General features: G+C 34.0%; 1 protein-coding gene across 1 annotated transcript in view; it reads right to left on the bottom strand.

Annotated features, from left to right (window-relative positions):
• The window catches only part of PKHD1 (PKHD1 ciliary IPT domain containing fibrocystin/polyductin), a 412,333-nt gene that overhangs the window by 122,647 nt on the left and 271,311 nt on the right, over positions 1–18,375 (bottom strand). The window contains exons 54-55 of the mRNA XM_069487338.1: positions 6,858–6,971; positions 3,640–3,727 (exon numbers count right to left, since the gene is read on the bottom strand). Of these exons, the coding sequence (XP_069343439.1) occupies positions 3,640–3,727; positions 6,858–6,971 (202 nt within the window). The remainder of the gene's footprint in view (positions 1–3,639; positions 3,728–6,857; positions 6,972–18,375) is intronic.

Raw genomic sequence — 18,375 nt, forward strand, 5'->3', positions numbered from 1 at the left:
TAACACCTACTCTATGAAGAAATTCTGTACATAGAAAAGCACACCAAAGCAGTAACTACCTATCATTTCACCATAGGGATTCTTACCGCACTGTATGCCCTTCCAGACATTTCCCTACCCACAAATAGGGATGCATAGATACTTTTAATTAATTTATTTTACATACAAAACTGGGCTAATATAGAATATTAATCCCCACCTGAATGTGAATATATCTTCCCCCTTGTCAACTTGAAATTCATTCTTTTTCATCTTTGCCAATTTAAAATTTTAAAATGGTATTTCATTACAGTTTCAATTCACATTTATTTCAATTCTAGTAAAGAACACCTTTTCTATATACTTGTCAGTCAGATGTATGTCTTCTTTTGTGGCTCATGTATTCAAACCCTTTAGTGATTATGTTTCCAGTGTGTTCAATTTTTTTTCATTTTATTCCTAAGAGTTCTTTATGTATAAAAACTATTAGTACTTCATCTGTACGATTGTAGGTTGCAAATATTTACTAGTTTATCATTTGCTTTACATTTTGTAATTGACATGCAGAAATACTGATCTTTATAATGTTGTCAAATCTATTATTTCTTGCTGTTATGGTTGTCGCCTTGCTTATTATGATCAGAGAAGTCTTTCCTAGTTTAAATTACATAATATTTACTTAAATTTTCTTCAAATAATTTTATGATTTTAATTTTTTATGTTTGATTTTTCTAAATATAATTTATTTTAGAGTAAAGCATAAAGTAAGAGTCTAATTTTATATTTTTCTAAAGCATTTGCCAATTATTCCAGCACATATTTAAATAAATTGAAATGCTAATTTATTCAAATTCTAAGAAATAAACATGCCTGGATTTATTTCTAGGCATTCTCTTCAGTTTGGGTGCCAATAACACACTGTTTTATTCATATTAAAGCATGTTTTTTTAAAAAATAACTTTTCTGTTCATATATTAAAAAGTTATTTGTGCATTCATTGAAGGCAACTGATAGTTTTTCACATAATTCTCTAGTTTTCTAGGACAAAATGTATATTACATAACCCATCAAAAATGATAGTTTGGATTCTTTTCAATAGTTAAATCTAATGGATTTTTCTTGTCTGACTGCATTGGCCAAAACTTTAATAACAATATTTAATGATTGTTGTAATAATTTTTATTGTCAGTTTTTTTCATAAAATAGAAAGCTGTTCGAGAGGGATTCTTTATTTTGTATGATTATTTAAAGCAGTGATTCTCAACTAATTGCTAAACCACCCAACTAAAAAAACTTGATTTAAAGGAAGTATCCTTATAGTCTTTTTATCCCCAAGAGTTATTTAGAGGTTTATTATTATGATTAATCATGGCTAACATATATTGAGCATTTGCTCCATGCTAATAATATGTTAACCACTTTATATGCATCATTTCATTCAATCCTAATAACCCAATGCAGTAGATACTATTATTACCCCCATTTTACTGATAGGGGAAATGAGATTTAGATGGGTGAAGTACTTGCTCAGCATCACAGAGCTTGTAAATGGTGAGTTGATGCTTGAACTGAGAGCTGTCTGTCCTGAAGCCAATGCTCCTTTGGTAAGACTGAGGAAAGAAATTGGGCTGCCCTCCAGGTTCCTGACGTAAGTGACTTGGAGAACAGATAACAGGCAGTCTGGAAGAAGACAGGAGCTCCGGCTTCCGATCTGTTGAGTTGAGACGTCTGGGGAACATCCAAGGGGAGATATCTTCAGACTACTCAGTTTAAAGCTCAGGAGAACGCTTTTTTAAAAAATGTCTATACTACCCAGAGTGATCTACAGATTCAATGCAATCCCTATTAAATTACCAACATCATTTTTCACAGATATAGAAAAAATAATTTTATGCTTTGTGAGGAACCAGAGAAGACCCTGTTTAGCAAAAGCAATTTTAAGCAATAAAAACAAAAGGGGAGGTATTAATTTGCCAGACTTCAAACTATACTACAAGGCTGTGGTTATTAAAACTGCTTGGTATTGGCACAAGTGCAGGGACACAGACCAGTGGAATAGAACAGAAAATCCAAATATAAAACCATCCTCATATAGCCATCTAATCTTTGACAAAGCAGACAAAAACATACTCTGGTGAAAAGAATCCTTATCCAATAAATGGTGCTGGGAAAACTGGTTAGCCACATGTAGAAGACTGAAACAGGACCCACAGCTTTCACCTCTCACAAAAATCAAATCACGGTGGATAACAGACTTAAACCTTAGGTGTGCAACTATTAGAATTCTAGAAGAAAATGTAGGAAAGACTCTTACGGACATTGGCCTAGGCAGAGAATTTATGAACAAGACCCCTAAGGTAATCACAGCAACAACAAAAATAAATAAATGGGACCTGATTAAATTAAAAAACTTCTTCACAGCCAAAGAAACAGTCACGAGAGTAAACAGACAACCTACAGAATGGGAAAAAATTTTCACATACTACACACCAGGTAAAGAACTGATAACAAGAATCTATTTAGAACTCAGGAAAATCAGTAAGAAAAAATCAAACAACCCTATCAAAAAGTGGGCAAAGGACATGAATAGAAATTTTTCAAAAGAAGATATAGGAATGGATAACAAATATATAGAAAAATGCTCAACATCTCTAATTATCAAGGAAATGCAAATCAAAACCACAATGAGATATCACTTAACTCCAGTGAGAATGGCCTTTATCAAAAAGTCCCAAAACAATACATGTTGGCGTGGATGCGGAGAGACAGGAACACTCATACACTGCTGGTGGTCATAATCTTTTTTTCTTAAACAGTTATATATGTGGCTCCACTATCTTCCTACATTTAATAGTACAGAGGAGAATTCTGGGGCTAGAAAGCTTTACGTTTCTCTCTTTCTTTTGCTTTTCTTTTTTCACCCTGTTTTTTCTTTTACTATGAGGATAATGCAATGAAGCAATCATTATTCTTGATATTGATGTGTTCAAATGAAATGTAACTCACTCCCAGCTCTGCTATGTGTATTTCAGTTATAGTTTTCATTATCCTTTCTATAGTAGTTATTCTAGGCTCTTATCAAAAAGGACATATTATCTATATTATCAGACCATTTTCTGATCTCTATTTGTAATACCTTAGCTTTCATCGTTTTTATCTCCCAGTTTTGTCTTCTGTGTTATGATAGATTGCCATCAATTTGTTCTTCATATTACCTATTCAGTTTGAAACAGTTGTCATTCTGTTCTTTATTGCCTTCAATGCATTATTACATTTCATAAGATTCTTTGTATCACTCCTATTTTATTTCTGTCTACATCTTAACCAGCTACTTTTTCAATTCACACTATTGCGTTCTCACCTTCATCTCTTATCTCACAGAATTCATATTTTTTGAGATTTTATTGATAGAAATAAATATGTATTACCTAAAATTTACTCCTGGAATAAACTATGTTCCTCTCTTATCTTTTGCATGTTTTGTCCCCCTTCTATTATGTTACAGAGATTGTTTAAAAATTCCTTATAGTCCCTTATTTTTCCACTTACTCATCCTTGAATTATAATGCTTAACCTAAAATTTAATTTCATATTGTTATGAAACCTCAGGAGAAGCAACCCAAACCAAGAAAAAGGTCCAAACTTACTGTCATTTCTTACCTCTCATTTCCTGAGGCAATATCAGCTCTAAGACGAGTCCACGATTTCTGAGGATAAGCACTGTTAAGCTGAACTTTCCCGTAAACCCCTGAAAATAAAAGGAGCAATAACTGGACAGGAAAAGTACTTCAGAGGAATCAAGGCCACGTAATTAAACTGATTCCAGAGGTTATTGTGCAAATATGTGATAATCTATGTATGAAGGTGTCCATCTTATTAGAAAAAGAATATTTAAGTGCTCTATTTTATATCCTTTAGATGCACGGTCGTGTTGGATGTTTTCAAATAAGGCATCTTACCTTGTGGCAAAAGAGAAAGAACCATCTTATATAAGGTTTCTGAACATTATGAGACACAATTTTTTTTTGAGGCAGGGTCTCAACCTCCAACTACAGGACTCAAGTGATACTCCTGCTTCAGCCTCTCCAGTAGCTGGGACTAAATGGATGCACCACCACACCCAGCAAAGTTTTCTATTTTTTGTAAAGGGTCTCACTATATTGCTCAAGCTGCTTTCAAACTCCTGGCCTCCAGTGATTCTCCCACCTTGGCCTCCCAAAGTGCTAGGATTATAAATGTGAGCCACCGCACCCAGCCTGGCTTTTTAAGCTTTCAAGGGTTTGTTCCTAATCTGCTTTTTATTATTTAGATAATTTTTGACAATATTTAACATTTTAGATAAATAAACATACATATGTATGAATATACTTAAATATATTTGAACAAAAGTTCAATATATTCTTCCTGCACCCAAATGTATTGTCTGCAAATCCCTGGATTGGCACATTCATTTTGTTGCAAGCCACCAATCTAAAAATTTTAAAATTTCACAATTTTAAGCAGAAAATGCATGGTTAAAAGAAGTAATCAAATAAGGTACAGAGAATATGCCTTAAGTTTTCATCCAATGTGGACCAACAAAATAAAAACTCAATTAATTAGCACCTAACCAATTGTTTATAAAAACACTCATAATTTTTCCATACTTTAATTCAGACAAAAAGTCAGAAGATAGTAAAACTAAAATCAGGATAAATTAATGTAAAGACAATCCCACTTTCAGAACATGTCCTGGAATCAATCTTTCATAATAATGGCCTTATAAATATATTTCATAAGATATCATCATCATCCAAAAAAAAATTCATCCTTTTTTTTCACTATACGCTAAATAAGCTAGGCAAAGAAGGATCCTGAAGTAATTTACAGAGATTTCCAGCCACAACGCTTATAACAAAAAACAGTTTGTGTCCTTAAATCTGAATTATCCAGAAAATTCAATTGACCAGAAAAGCAGATTTCTTGGTCATTTCCAATCATCAAAGGTTTACTGTAAAATGACACCATTTCTTAGTTGTTTCAAGGAGATTACAAAGGATTAAAATTTGTCATTTATTTTTGATGCCACAAAAATTTAAACATTCAATGAAAGAAACATTTCATTCTTTACTTCAATTTAGTATCAGAAAATTTCAAAAACACTAGTTTGATCATATGGCTGGGTTCAAGGATCAGGATGGGCATACAAGTATATGCCTAACAGAAAGACTGATCCAATGGAATCAGTCCATAGAGCAGAGTGGCCACTACAGGAAATAGATCAAATGTTCTTATTTTGATGCATCTAGTTTGTCATTTTGGAAAATTAAGAAATTCTTGAACCTCATGCTATTAGAAAGATAAAATAAATAGCATCCAGGAAAAACTTTTGGACACTATAAAGAACTATCAAAGAGTTACAGCAAAAGTTATACATTATGGAACTAAGTTAACAAACTTCCTACTATCCTAACATTAGCATTTCCATTTTATCGAGTACTGAGATCCACAGAGGTAGCCATTAAGTGCCAATAAATATTAAATTTATATCTCATAGGCCAGGTGCAGTGGTTCACACCTGTAATCCCAGAATTTTGGGAGGCCAAGGTGGGAGTATCATATGAGCCCAGGAGTTCGAGACCAGCCTGGGTAACGTGGTGAGATCCCTTGTGTACAAAAAAAAAACATTAGCCGGGCATGGTGGCGCATGACTGTAGTCCCAGCTACTCGGGAGGCTGAAGCAGGAGGATGATTTGAGCCCCAGGGTTGGAGGTTGCAGTGATCTGTGATCAAACCACTGTACCCCAGCCTGGGAGACAGAATGAGACTCTGCCTTAAAAAAAAATTATATCTCATAATGTTTAGAAACCTCATAGCGGGTGGCCCTTTCTCTTTTGCCACAAGATAAGATGCCTTATTTGAAAACATCCAGCGTAACAGTGTATCTAAAGAGAATCCAATGAAATCAATATCCTGGCTGTTGATCACAACACATTTAAGCTATGTGACAAAATAATATTTGAAAGGATGATAAAGTATAGTGAACTAAATTATTTCAACTATTCTATAAGTGAGGAAAAGAAAATAATGAAAAGGAACCCAGTTTTGGAAAACGTGAGCATTCTCAAAGAAAGGAAAATTACTTCAGAACTCAAAAGGAGTTATCCCTCTTTACTTATAAAATTAATAATTCCCATACAGAGAAAGTGTGAAAGTACTTGAAATATGCAGAAATATCTCTTATTCTTTGAAAATGAGTTATTTGGGGGCTTTTACAGGCCAGTCCCAGTTTCTGTGCTTTTATGTAGACCAATTTATAACATGATTTGGTATCATGGCAATATCAAATAAAGAAACTGTCAACAGTGAATTCCTCTTAGTAATCTATAGATCTATCAGCTTAAAAATGTACCCAGTTTATAAGGCCAGTCCCAGTTTCTGCGCTTTTATGTAGACCAACTTATTACAGGATTTGGTATCATGGTAATATCAAATAAAGAAACTGTCAACAGTGAATGTCTCTTAGTAATCTATAGATCGATCAGTGTAAAAATGTGTCAATAGTCACATAGTATTTATAGTTATTAATATAGACTCTTCGTCTAGACTTTGGTGTCTGACCAATCTGGATATAAATCTAAGTTCTACCATTACAAAGCTGTGCAGCCTTCAGCATGTTGTCATCATCTCTAAGACTTAGTTTTGATATCTATAAAATGGACACTGCTCACAAGAGAACTGGTAAGTGAAATAATAAATATAAACAACCTAGAAGAGTACCTGGAATTTAGCATATGTTCCATGAATAGTATTTCTCCACCAGACACACACACACACATACACACACAGAGACACTTATTTTATTTTTATTAATAATAAAATCTGTATTATACTCTTACCAATTGTTCCTGGATCAACACAAATTCCATTGAAACGGTCACAAAAGACTCCCTCTGAAGCTCTAAGGAGAATCAGAAGCTTTTGTTCTTTCTCTAAGGGATTTTCTAAAGTACCTGTTTAAAAAGAAAAGTATATCATTCAAAATAATTCAAAATTAAAATAAAGAGAAAAGGAAATTGTGATGTAATTTCAGGAATACAAAGTAGATGCCATAAAGAAAACTATATGGAGAAGAGCCAATGGTCACACAGATAAAATTAGAATAGAAAAAAATAAGATTTAGCATACTTCTTTGAGGGAGATTGGATTATTGTTCAGCAAATATTCCGCTCTTCTGTCTTTATTATGGCAGAGTAAACTTTCCTGACCTACTAATATTTATCCTGGACATGTGACTTGTTTTGGCCAATGAACTTTGGGCAGAAGTGATATTAATGCCAGGTCTCAGTTCATGCTTTAAGAGACTTGGCAAGTTTTTAACAAATCTCTAGCAATGATGCTTTCTGCCATGAAGCAATAATTCCTTAAAAGGCCTCTGACATCTGAATGAAGAGATATACAAAGCAAACCTGAACAGAACACACAAACTGAAGCCAAGTCCAACTTTTTAATGGAAATATTTCTTATTATAAACCACTGAGATTTGGAGATTATTTGTTACACACCATTACTATGGCAAAACCTGCCTGGTACACCGTCTATGGCTAGATAATCCCTAAATTCCTTTACATACATTTTAGCATTTAATCCTCACAACAAACCTGCAAAGTATGATTCTAATCCCTCCCAATTTTAAATATTCACATACAAGAGGCTTAGAGGTTGAAAGACTTGTCTAAATTTATACAATACTAGTAACAAAGTCTATTTGAACAAAGGTCTGTTTATGCTAAGTGTTTTCTTAAACAAATAATAGGTTATTTTCTAAAATTAAATTCTTTTGGTAGAATAAAGACACATAAACACATAAGGGTATGATAGACAGCAGCTGGGAATTACTCCTGCCCTTACTCTATTGATGTTAACAGTGCAGCGTGGTCACTTTTACTGTAGGCAAACTGTTTAAGGAATTTGCTGAAATAGCATTAGTGAGTATGGACCTGAGGAAGGTAAGGAAGGTTATTTTCTTTGGAAAATATATCTTAGAGTACAGAGAATATTATCAAGCATCAGTTGTTTAAAAAGTAACTGATAGGAAGGTAGTCCTCAAACTATACACTGGATTAAACAGGTTTACAAAAACTATTCTAGTATCCGGTGAGATTTTCCACTTTATAAATTCCTGAAAACATACCCAAAAATGATATTGCAATACAGTATGAAATAACTGGTAAGCTTATGATTACCTGGTTTCCATTATAGTTAGTGGTCTTTCAGGCAGTATAAAATCATTCCCTCCAGCTGACACTTCACAGATACCTGGTTAGCCAAAAGGCTCAAGGTGAGTTTGAGGCTTGCTATGTACCTAGCTTTACAGTCTAGACTTCACAGCCACTGCTCCAATAGAGGCTGCTGAGAGCAAGACTCAGAGAGGTAGGTAAACCTGCCTAGAGTCATGTGGTCAGTGGGTAAGCAAGCCTGTGTATCTCCAATAAGGAGTATACAAACGGTATGCTGCTGCTCTGTGTAGCAATGCCACTCCACAGCTCAGAGACTAATGCAACCTCTTAGCCAAAACAAAGATGTGTTGGAGCAGAAAGAAGGGAAGCAGGGGAGGAGGAGACTGTTAAGCAAATGTGTGTGGTGTAGCTCTTATCTTGCAGTTATAAGTCTGTCCAGTAAGCCGTTTTCCAACTGTGATTTCATTTATTTCACGGAGGGTAGTTTAGAGTCTTGGGGGAAAAATGGCCTAGCACTAAACAGATACCAGAGAGAAAAAAGTAGGACAGTTTTTGCCCTAGAGAAATGTATGCAGAGTCCCACAAAAAGAGTTCAGCGTTTCTCTAAAATCAGAGATTAAATCAATTATGCAACCCAAAACTGCAGCACATGGGGAGATTTCACAGAAAGTCTGGGCAAAATTAGTTAGCCTGCTGTGATCCTTTGGTATCTAAAATGACCAGAGTTTGACTTCTTTTTTGTAACTTAGGGAAAGGAAAAGATTCAGGATAGGAAAAAATACAAAAAAGGCAGGGGTGACCTAAGAGAAGAAAATATATGCTATTCTGACATTAAAATGCAACACTTCTTGAATTTGTAGAAGCTGGTGAATGGAAAGCTTTAAAGGCTGAGAACCTCATTGTATTCTCAAATCTAGCAAAGAAAGGTGAGGCACTATCTCCAGCATGGACTTTGTCCCTCAATGAGAACAGCCACCTCTGAGGGAAGATGCTAAGGATATTGCAGTTGATCCTTGGTTTACCTTTGTAAAGCTGCTCTAAACTATAGCAAGAGGCATGTTAAACCTGGATGAATTTATGTATTCATTATGACAGGGAAAATAATTGTCACTGTTCTGCAAAGACATTCCAGATGTTTTCACATGTATGGTTTCATTTAATTCTCACAACCCAGTGATGAGTATCATTGAGGTTCTCATGAGGAAAATGAGGCAAAGAGAGGTACATAGCTATTAAATAGTGATGGTGGACCTTGGACTTAGTAAGTACCATCCTAGCAGATGTGGATATGGAGGAATAGAAAAGAAGTAAAAGGAAGTTGATATTACTTAGCATGATGGTGGGCAATGGAGGGGAAACAATATGTTCCAGATGCTAAAAACACCTGAGGAGATGGAAGAAAATAAGTTCTGGTATATGAAAGATAACCATTATAATGACTTGAGGAACAGGGCACAAATGGATTCCATGAACTTCAAAAAGTAAGAAAAAGGAAAAAGAATGCTTTATTATTTTATTAACTAAATTTCTTTGGTAGTTCAGTTAATAAACCAAACCTCTTCTGAAGGAATCACATAGAAACCTAGTTTACACTTGAGCCCACTCTGTCAACATGACTCCTCACACCTTGTACTAACACAATCCACACTGAATTATTTACCATCCCCTTAACTCTCTCTCCTCTGTGCCCATGAGATTTCCCATTCTTTTATGTCCTTTACCTTCATCTTGCCTAACTCCTAATCATCCCTCAAAACTTGGCTCTACTGTAACTTATTTCTAAAAGCCTTCTATGACCTTGGATTATATGCCCCTTTTTGTGCATAAAAGTGTCTGTGCCCCTTGCTGCAGTGATTCTACTTCAAGGAACTTGTCCTAAAAAAGTAGTATGATCCAGGTGTGGTGGCTCATGTCTCTAATCTCAGCATTTGGGGAGGCTGAAGCAGGAGGATGGTTTGAGGCCACAAGTTCAAAACCAGCCTGAGCAGCATAGCAAGACCCTGTCTCCACCAAAGGTGGGGGGAAAAAAGAAGTAGTGTGGTACATGGACAAAGATTAAAGCCCAAAGTTCTTCACTTCAATGTTATTTATTTATAATAGCAAACATTTGAAAACTCTTAGAACCAGAAAATAATTGGAAATATTTTTGTCCATTTAGAACCCCTTCCACTCTCCTTAGTCTTTTTGATATGTTAAATAGTTGAACCACATAAGTCCCCAAGCATACCAAGAACTTCCTTCCCTCTACTCCCTCTGTCTGGAACACTGTCACTTCCCTTTTCTTCATGGCTAACTCTTACTTTCAAACCCAGCTCAGATATCCCCCCTTCTGGGGTTCTTCCTTGTCAAATAATTCTGTGTTAAGTGACCCTCTACAGGCTATCACAGAAAACTGTGTTTTACCTCAATACCTCTAAAGCTATATCATAAGTGCCTTTTACTTGACTGCCTCCTTCTCTCAGTAAGCTTAGACAAGAAACTGTGTGTTACTGGCAGAGTTTATTTGGAAATATTTTATTCTAGAAATGGTTAACTAGGTAATTTTTACCAATCCTCCTGCAGAAACAATTAGAAATAAAGAGAAATATCTCATATTAATAAAAGACCAACTTCGCTAGTAAGTTATAACAATTTTAAACATATATGCACCTAGCATTATAGCTTCAAAATATATAAAGCAAAAACTGACAGAACTACAAGGACAAATAAATATATCCATCTACAATATATACAGTAAATATATCTACGACTGCTCCTGGAATAAATAAAAAATACAGTAAAGAGATAGCAGTTGTGAGTAATAAAATTAGCAAACTTGACGTGACAGGCATAGATGAAAACTGGACCCACAAAGAATGCACATTTTTTTCAAGCATGCACAGACATTTAGAAAAATTGATCATATGATGATAAAGCAGTTTAAAAAATTTAAAAGGATTGGAATTAAATAGCATTTGTTTTCTTACCATGGTTCAATCAAAATGTACAATTCATAATAAAAAAGTTTTATAAAGTGAACTATATTAAAATAAAGGTTTTCCAATCATCAAAGGGTACCATTAAGCCAATAAAAAAGGAAGCCACAAAGTGATAAAAGATATTTGCAATCCATAGAACCAACAAAATATACATTCCAAAATATATGACTTCAATAAATCAATATAAAACAGATAAGTTCATTATTTATTTGACAAAAAGGGTGACTACTTTGAAAAATAAAATATTCTCAAATAACAATATAAAAATGTTCAATTACATTAGAAATATGAGAAATAAAAAATAAAACAATAATGACATCTCACTACACACTCACTAAAATAGATTTATAATATTTAATGAGCTGTTTTTCATTTTACAAAATTTTTCTGTACATGTGTGTCCTATTTCAAATTAATAAAATGTCTTCAGTGAATGTTATGTTCTGAGAACACTCATCAATGAGTTTTGTTGATCAAAAAAATGGAAACTGGCCAAAATTTTAGACACATTTTCTGAAAATACTATTTTTCAGGTGTTGTTCACTGAATTCAAAGCACAAATTGTATTTTTAAATAATTTGTATTTCTGAGTTAATATCAAAATTGCATAAATATCATGATTGCACATGAAAGACAGGTTAAATTACCCCCCAAATCAATTTTACACATTATTCCCCTGCCTTCAGAAGTAGCTTATATGGTTATGACTTTGGAAGCTGAGCTTCTACCTATAGCCGAACTATTTTTCTCATGTCCTGCTATAGCTGTTTTCTTCAGACCAGAGCTTCCAGAATGTTCTTATTATCAGAGACTCAAGCTAGCAAATAGCAATGAACCAATTAAATTGTAGTACATATTATTTTTCTGAATTAGCTTTTAATTTTCAGTGTACATTTAGCCCACTAATCCCTAAAACATCCTTCCCCAATAGAATCAATTCCATGTGAAAATAAATGGAAGGTGGAAGGGGCTTGCAGCCCAATAAAATAAGAACTGGTTATAAAAACCAGTAGGCATGATCAGATGATAATGTCTACCCCTTCATAGAGTGATTGTATTCAGGCCGACAAATTTTTATCATCAGTAAGGCCTCTCAATTTATCAACAATTAATAGAATATTAAACACTAAAATGTTATCCATTCACCACTTGCAAAAATGCATAAAAATACTTAAAACTTCATGCACAAAATTGAGCAGATTACTTCATTTCTACAAGTCTTAGTTTCCCAACAGTAAGACAGACACAATAATGGCATCCATTTTTTGTAAGAATTAAATGATTTAGTGCTTACAAATAGTACATGACATGGTGTCTGTATATAATACAAGTTTTTAAAAATATTGGCTTAGTAGTTAAAAATTGTAGTTGTAACAATGGAGATACAACTTTTCAAAATAACCTTCCAATTTAGAAATTTTTAAAAAATAAGTCAAGCTCTTCCCAGCAAGTAATTTTCAATTCGTAAAGTACTAAAAACTAGATATTTCAAAGCTGAGAACACAAAGAAAATTTCTCTCAGACTGAAACACTCTTGTGTTTTCTAACCAAGAAAATAAATCACTCATTCATTCATTCATCTGTTTCATTAAAATTATTTTGTTTTTCTATGCAAAATTAATTACTAAATAATATTTAATAATTTATTTGAGATTAATTTTAATAATTAAATGAAATTAATGAATGTCTAAGAAATTTTATGTTACTGTTATAGAGGCTCATAAGTCAAAACTATAGTTTAGGAAATGCTGCCTTAGAAATATTAAAATAGTAAAGTAACAATGATTACTGCAAATGTTTACAGTGGAGACCAACCGATGGCCCAATAGGAGAGAAGAACTTTTATTAGTATTAGTAAATACTAGTAAATATTAGTAAGCCTATACAAATTACTAGATATTAGTAAGTATATACAAACATATACTTAAAAATATATATACACACACACACATACATTATTTAAAGATAATGTGATGTTTGTCAGAGAACTAATATCTGTTGGAAAATAACAGATCATTCTATGCTTAATCTGATTTTGAAATACATATTCTTTAAATGTTGGCTGTTAGCCTTATTAGGCACAGAAATAGGTTTAGTGTTTCCTGCACCTGTTAAAGACAAAGATTTTGTCCCTTTTAGTTTTGTCTCTTTTGCTCTTATAAACAAGTATAATATTTAAAAGTCACATCCCTTTGATATCACATTTTTATATTATCAGCCAACTATTGGCCTGATTAGAGAACTATCAATACAAACAAACTGAGCAAACCATCTATTTTACAGATATATATGTATACTTATACTCACATTTGTACATTAAATGTGTGGGTATTTGTATTATTTCTAATTATAAACTTGAAAGAGGATTTTTTTTTTTTACTTAATATATATTATTTTTAAACAAACATCACATAAAAGATTCTCTGGCGGCTAAATGGGTCTGATTACTGGGTATTGTGGCTTTAGGCCGGAGGATATGTTTTAATCTACACTTTTCTCAGGTTTGTCTACTTCTTATTACTTAATCATCCAATGAGCCTTACAGAACTGTCAGTTTGGAAGGCAATAAACTGTGTATGGATTTTTCTTCTTCTTTAGGATTTAGAAAGTCCCAATCATGGAAGCAATGAAAGAAACGTCCATATACCTAGTACTTCATTTCCTGACAATCGAAGGCATGTGTTAATGATGACCTTAGGCTCCTGGCTACAAATGTGAGACAGGGCTGACAAATACCCATCACTGGCCCTGAAAAACAATATGTGACAAGTTTTAAGATAAAAACCCAAGTTCCTAGTATAATTACTAAGTGACTAAGTGGTGCATCATGTGACGTGGTTGTGACAGGCCAAAGGAAGAGTGAACTGCTGTATCCCCAGGGATACCTATGGTTGGGGCATATCTTGCTGACTTAGGGATAAAGGAAGGTTCCATTAAGTTTTAAATATCCATAGGAATATTTATCATACAAATTTACATATTGACACAAATAAATTATACAAATCCATATAAATGTATTATTATTTTATATTTATATGCAATCATATATTTATATTATTTTGTATTATTAATTTTATAATAAATTTTATAAATGTATCATTACTAGTTATCTCTCTCTAGAGTCTTCCTACAAACTATTACAAGAGAATTTTCCATTTCTAATTTTTGAAGTACAAGGTTAAAACAGTCTTCATTGAGTTGAACATGTGGGTCAATAACAGGTTAACATCACTGATATCTAAGATAACAGAAAACACAGGTTAAAGCACAGGAACAATGTCTCATTTAAGAGGAGATACTGATAAAGGAGGTGGGTTCAGACAGCTATTTATGGACAAAAAACACAAAGATTTAAAACAATCAACAAACAAATGTTTATTGAACAGACTTTGAGTTGGGGACATTTTTTAAATCAGTTTTCCTGTCTTAGACAGACTGCAAAAATTGAAAATACTTTGAGTTTTATGAGATCACCAACTTTCTCAATGTGTTTTTATACTTGTTTTGTTCCTTTATTATAGGGGAAAAAAACATATCATAGTCATTTAAACATTAGCACTGTAAGTTTTTCCTCACAGATGTAGACATTCAAGTATAACGGGATTGAATGCATTACAAGAAAAAGGCATTGACCTGAAAGACAGACCTACATATGTACGTTCATTTATGTATACATTAATTAGTCACACGGCACATTATCAGAATCCTACTATGGAATAGATACTAGGGTTATAAAATGTTCTGATGAAGTTTATCATTTAATAGACATTCATGAAAACATACCATTTCATAGCAATAAAATGAATGAAGTAATGACAATATATATGAATTGAATGAACCAGAAGAAAAAATACACTTGACATCTACTAAATGCAGACAGTAAAAGTAGTCCTTGGGCAAAGGCTTAAAAAAAATGAGTATTTAAGTTAGCTAAAAACAGCCTCTAATCCCAGTCCTGTTCTTTACCAGCTGTGAGATCTTGGAACAAACCAATAATCTCTCTGGATCTGTTTCCTTATCAACAAACACATCATGCACACAATCATAGAGGTTTGCAACATCACATTTATGAATCTACTATTGGGGAATTCTCCAGAAGTTGTACAAGTTGTTAAACTAAAATTATAATTCAGGCCTCTGGAATTTCTATATAAAAGTCCTCAGCTAATTTCTGTATTGTTAAAGCCATACACCAGAGACTACCAATAAGTAGCATTTTTTAGCACAATTTGAACTCATTTCTTTCTTTAATACTTTAGAAAGCCATACTGCGTATCTTAAAATTCAGCTTACAGTATGAAACTCATGATGTTGCCTATCAACTTACTACTTACTATTCACTATTCTCCAGCTACAGTGGCTGCCATTCTGTTTCACAACTACGCAAAGTACATACCTGCCTTGGGACTTTGGCACTGGCTTTTCCTCTTGTCTGAAACCCTCTTATCCAAATCTTTGCAAGTCTATCTTCGTCTTATCTCTATGGTCTGAGGTCCTAGTGACTCTTAAGAAAAGTCTTTACTAAGTACCTTAATTTCTGGTGGCCAAAATCCAACATGGACCTCTCTTCAACTCATATCCCTATTTAGTTTCCTTCAGAGCATGTATTGCCATCTAAACATATCTTCTCCACCTATTTTACTATTTCATTCCCTGTTTCCCCCAACAAAAGCTTGCAAGCAGGAATCTTAACTGGCTTGCTCTGTGATGAATATTCAAGTCCCAGGGACAATGCCTGGCACTGAGTTGGCTTTCAATAAAAGAGAAAGGGAGGAAGAGAGAAGGTCAGAAGGAGAGGAAGGAGGAAGGGACAAATTTATAAATGACACTTTGGAAAATCACCACATCAGAGGAATTAATTTCTCCTTAATATCTACTTATTCATTCCATGTCATCATTCAAAAGAAAGCTAGTTGTCTGGGAAAGCAATCCTATAAAGTTTTGATGACATCACTCTTAATATGGATAACCGTTCGTTTTCAACCATGAGATTTAATACATTCAATAATACCTCAGACTATGTTAACACTAAAAAAAGAGGTTGTTAAAGAATAGATAAATGATATTGAGCTTATTAAAAGTCACTGACTCCCAAGCAATAAGTATTCCATTCTTATTTGTTCTACATGAAAAGTAACATTGTGTTACTTTTGTATTTATCAGCCATTATAAAAAACAAAAAGCCAGAATGCGATGGCTGATTTTCTTCCTGATTTTCTTTGTCATTTCCACTGTATCTCATACTACTGACCACTCTCTCTTTCTTATAAATTACTTCCTCTGTTTCAATATATTTTCTTGCCACTTCGTTTTCCTTCCATTTTAGAGCTGTTCCTCTTCCATTCTTGTTCCTGAGATCATCTTCCCCTGCCATCCTTCAAAGCCTGCTGCTCCTTAAAATTTCAGCTTTGGTTGTTTTTTCTTCTCTATCCCCAAACTCTGGTCAATTTTATTCATACCTTGATGTCACATTTGGGTTGATGACCTTCAAATATGTATATATATTTAGCAGAGACTTCTCTCATGGGTTCCTTTTTTCACAAATCTACTCATCCTCTAGATATTATTAATATCACTTACACTTTCCACTCAAATCTAAGCTTAAAAGTTAGGAGTCTATGTATTTAACAAACCAATGTATAAGGTTTAGTATGTGCCCAACACTGTTCAAACACTTTAGTAAATATAAACTCATTTAATTTTGACAAACCTCTATGAAATATGCACTATTCTTATTCCCACTTTAGAGATAAGGATATAGAGACAGAGCTTGTTCATGTCACTTCCTCAGGGTCACTCAACTAACAAGTGGTGGATAGGGTATTCCCCATTGACCCAGATCTCCCAACATGAAAACTAGGATGTATCCTAGACAACTCTTCCTTACTTCACATCAAAGTGGTCATCAGTTTCTAGTGATTTTTACCTCCTCCATAGTTCTCTAATTCATTCTTTCCTCTTTAACTCTAGTACATTAGTTCAATCCCTTGCAACTTCTTTCCTGAAACATCTCAACATCCTTCTCATTTTTCACTGTTCCCCTTCCAAATACATCCCCTACACTGCCAGGAGTAATCTTTCTAAGACCAAATCTAATCATATCACTTCCCTGCTTAAAACTATCCAATGACTTCATAATACAATCCAAACTCTCGACACAGAGTATAAGCCAAAGATGCTTCATCTGCTACCACCATTCCATACAAATCCTACAGTCCAGATATACCCATTCCCTACAATTTCCTGAAGGTATAATACTTGTCTGTCAATATGTGTTTGTTCACATCTCTTCCTTTAAGCGCCCCCCATCCCAGGTTGAAAGATGTGACCCTTCCAATTATGTTTTTACTTGCTTGTCTCCTCTATTTTACTTCTTGAAAGCTAGCGTTCATGATTTCTATTTCTGTACACCCAGTATCTCCCATGGTGCTTGGCACATGGTAGGCACTAAACACATGACGAATGAAAGAATGGACACAAAAGTGAAATGCTTTAAACTTATCACAAGTGTTTTATCAGACTAATGAGACAAGCACTGAACAAAGAATGAAATTGAGTTTGGCATTTGTGATGCAGCTGTAGCCCTCTAAGCAAAGCTTTGATCTTAAACTTCCTTTCTAATTCTACCATTCTGTGATTCTACTCTACTAAAAGTCAATTGATACCTTTGCCAGCACCAGTTGCCTTAAAAGCAGGGACACCAAGAAATATAATTCACAACGCTGGGACTTGGATCAAATGGCATCAGATAGCAGGCATATTCTGGCAGTGCTCTCTGCCAATGTCCACATCTATTAAGTTTGTTTACTAACTAGTCTTATTATCTATTTCATGTTGGGATTTCTTTAGGGTGTGGTAAAATTGGACAGATGGGTTGAAAGTCTTCCTTCAGGCATAATACACATAGGATTGGGCAGATGGGTTCCAATAAGCAACCTTTAGGCCTGGAACACATGGATGAAGCAGGGAGAAAAAGAATACACTATTATCTAGTGATGGGTAAAAATATAGTTGGGAATGGAAAAATTTAAAAATGAGATTTGAAATGTATAAAGTAAAGCTGGAAAGTGACACAGTGTCACTCCTCTTCAAAAGCACAGATTTTTCAGGCAACCACGTATACATTACAGTAATAAGTGGCCTCCAAAACCTAAATATAACTTACAAAACAAGAAAGACCAACCATGGCGAGAGGAGAT

The sequence above is a fragment of the Eulemur rufifrons genome, chromosome 15, assembly GCF_041146395.1.
Source record: "Eulemur rufifrons isolate Redbay chromosome 15, OSU_ERuf_1, whole genome shotgun sequence".
NCBI classification, from domain to species: domain Eukaryota; kingdom Metazoa; phylum Chordata; class Mammalia; order Primates; family Lemuridae; genus Eulemur; species Eulemur rufifrons.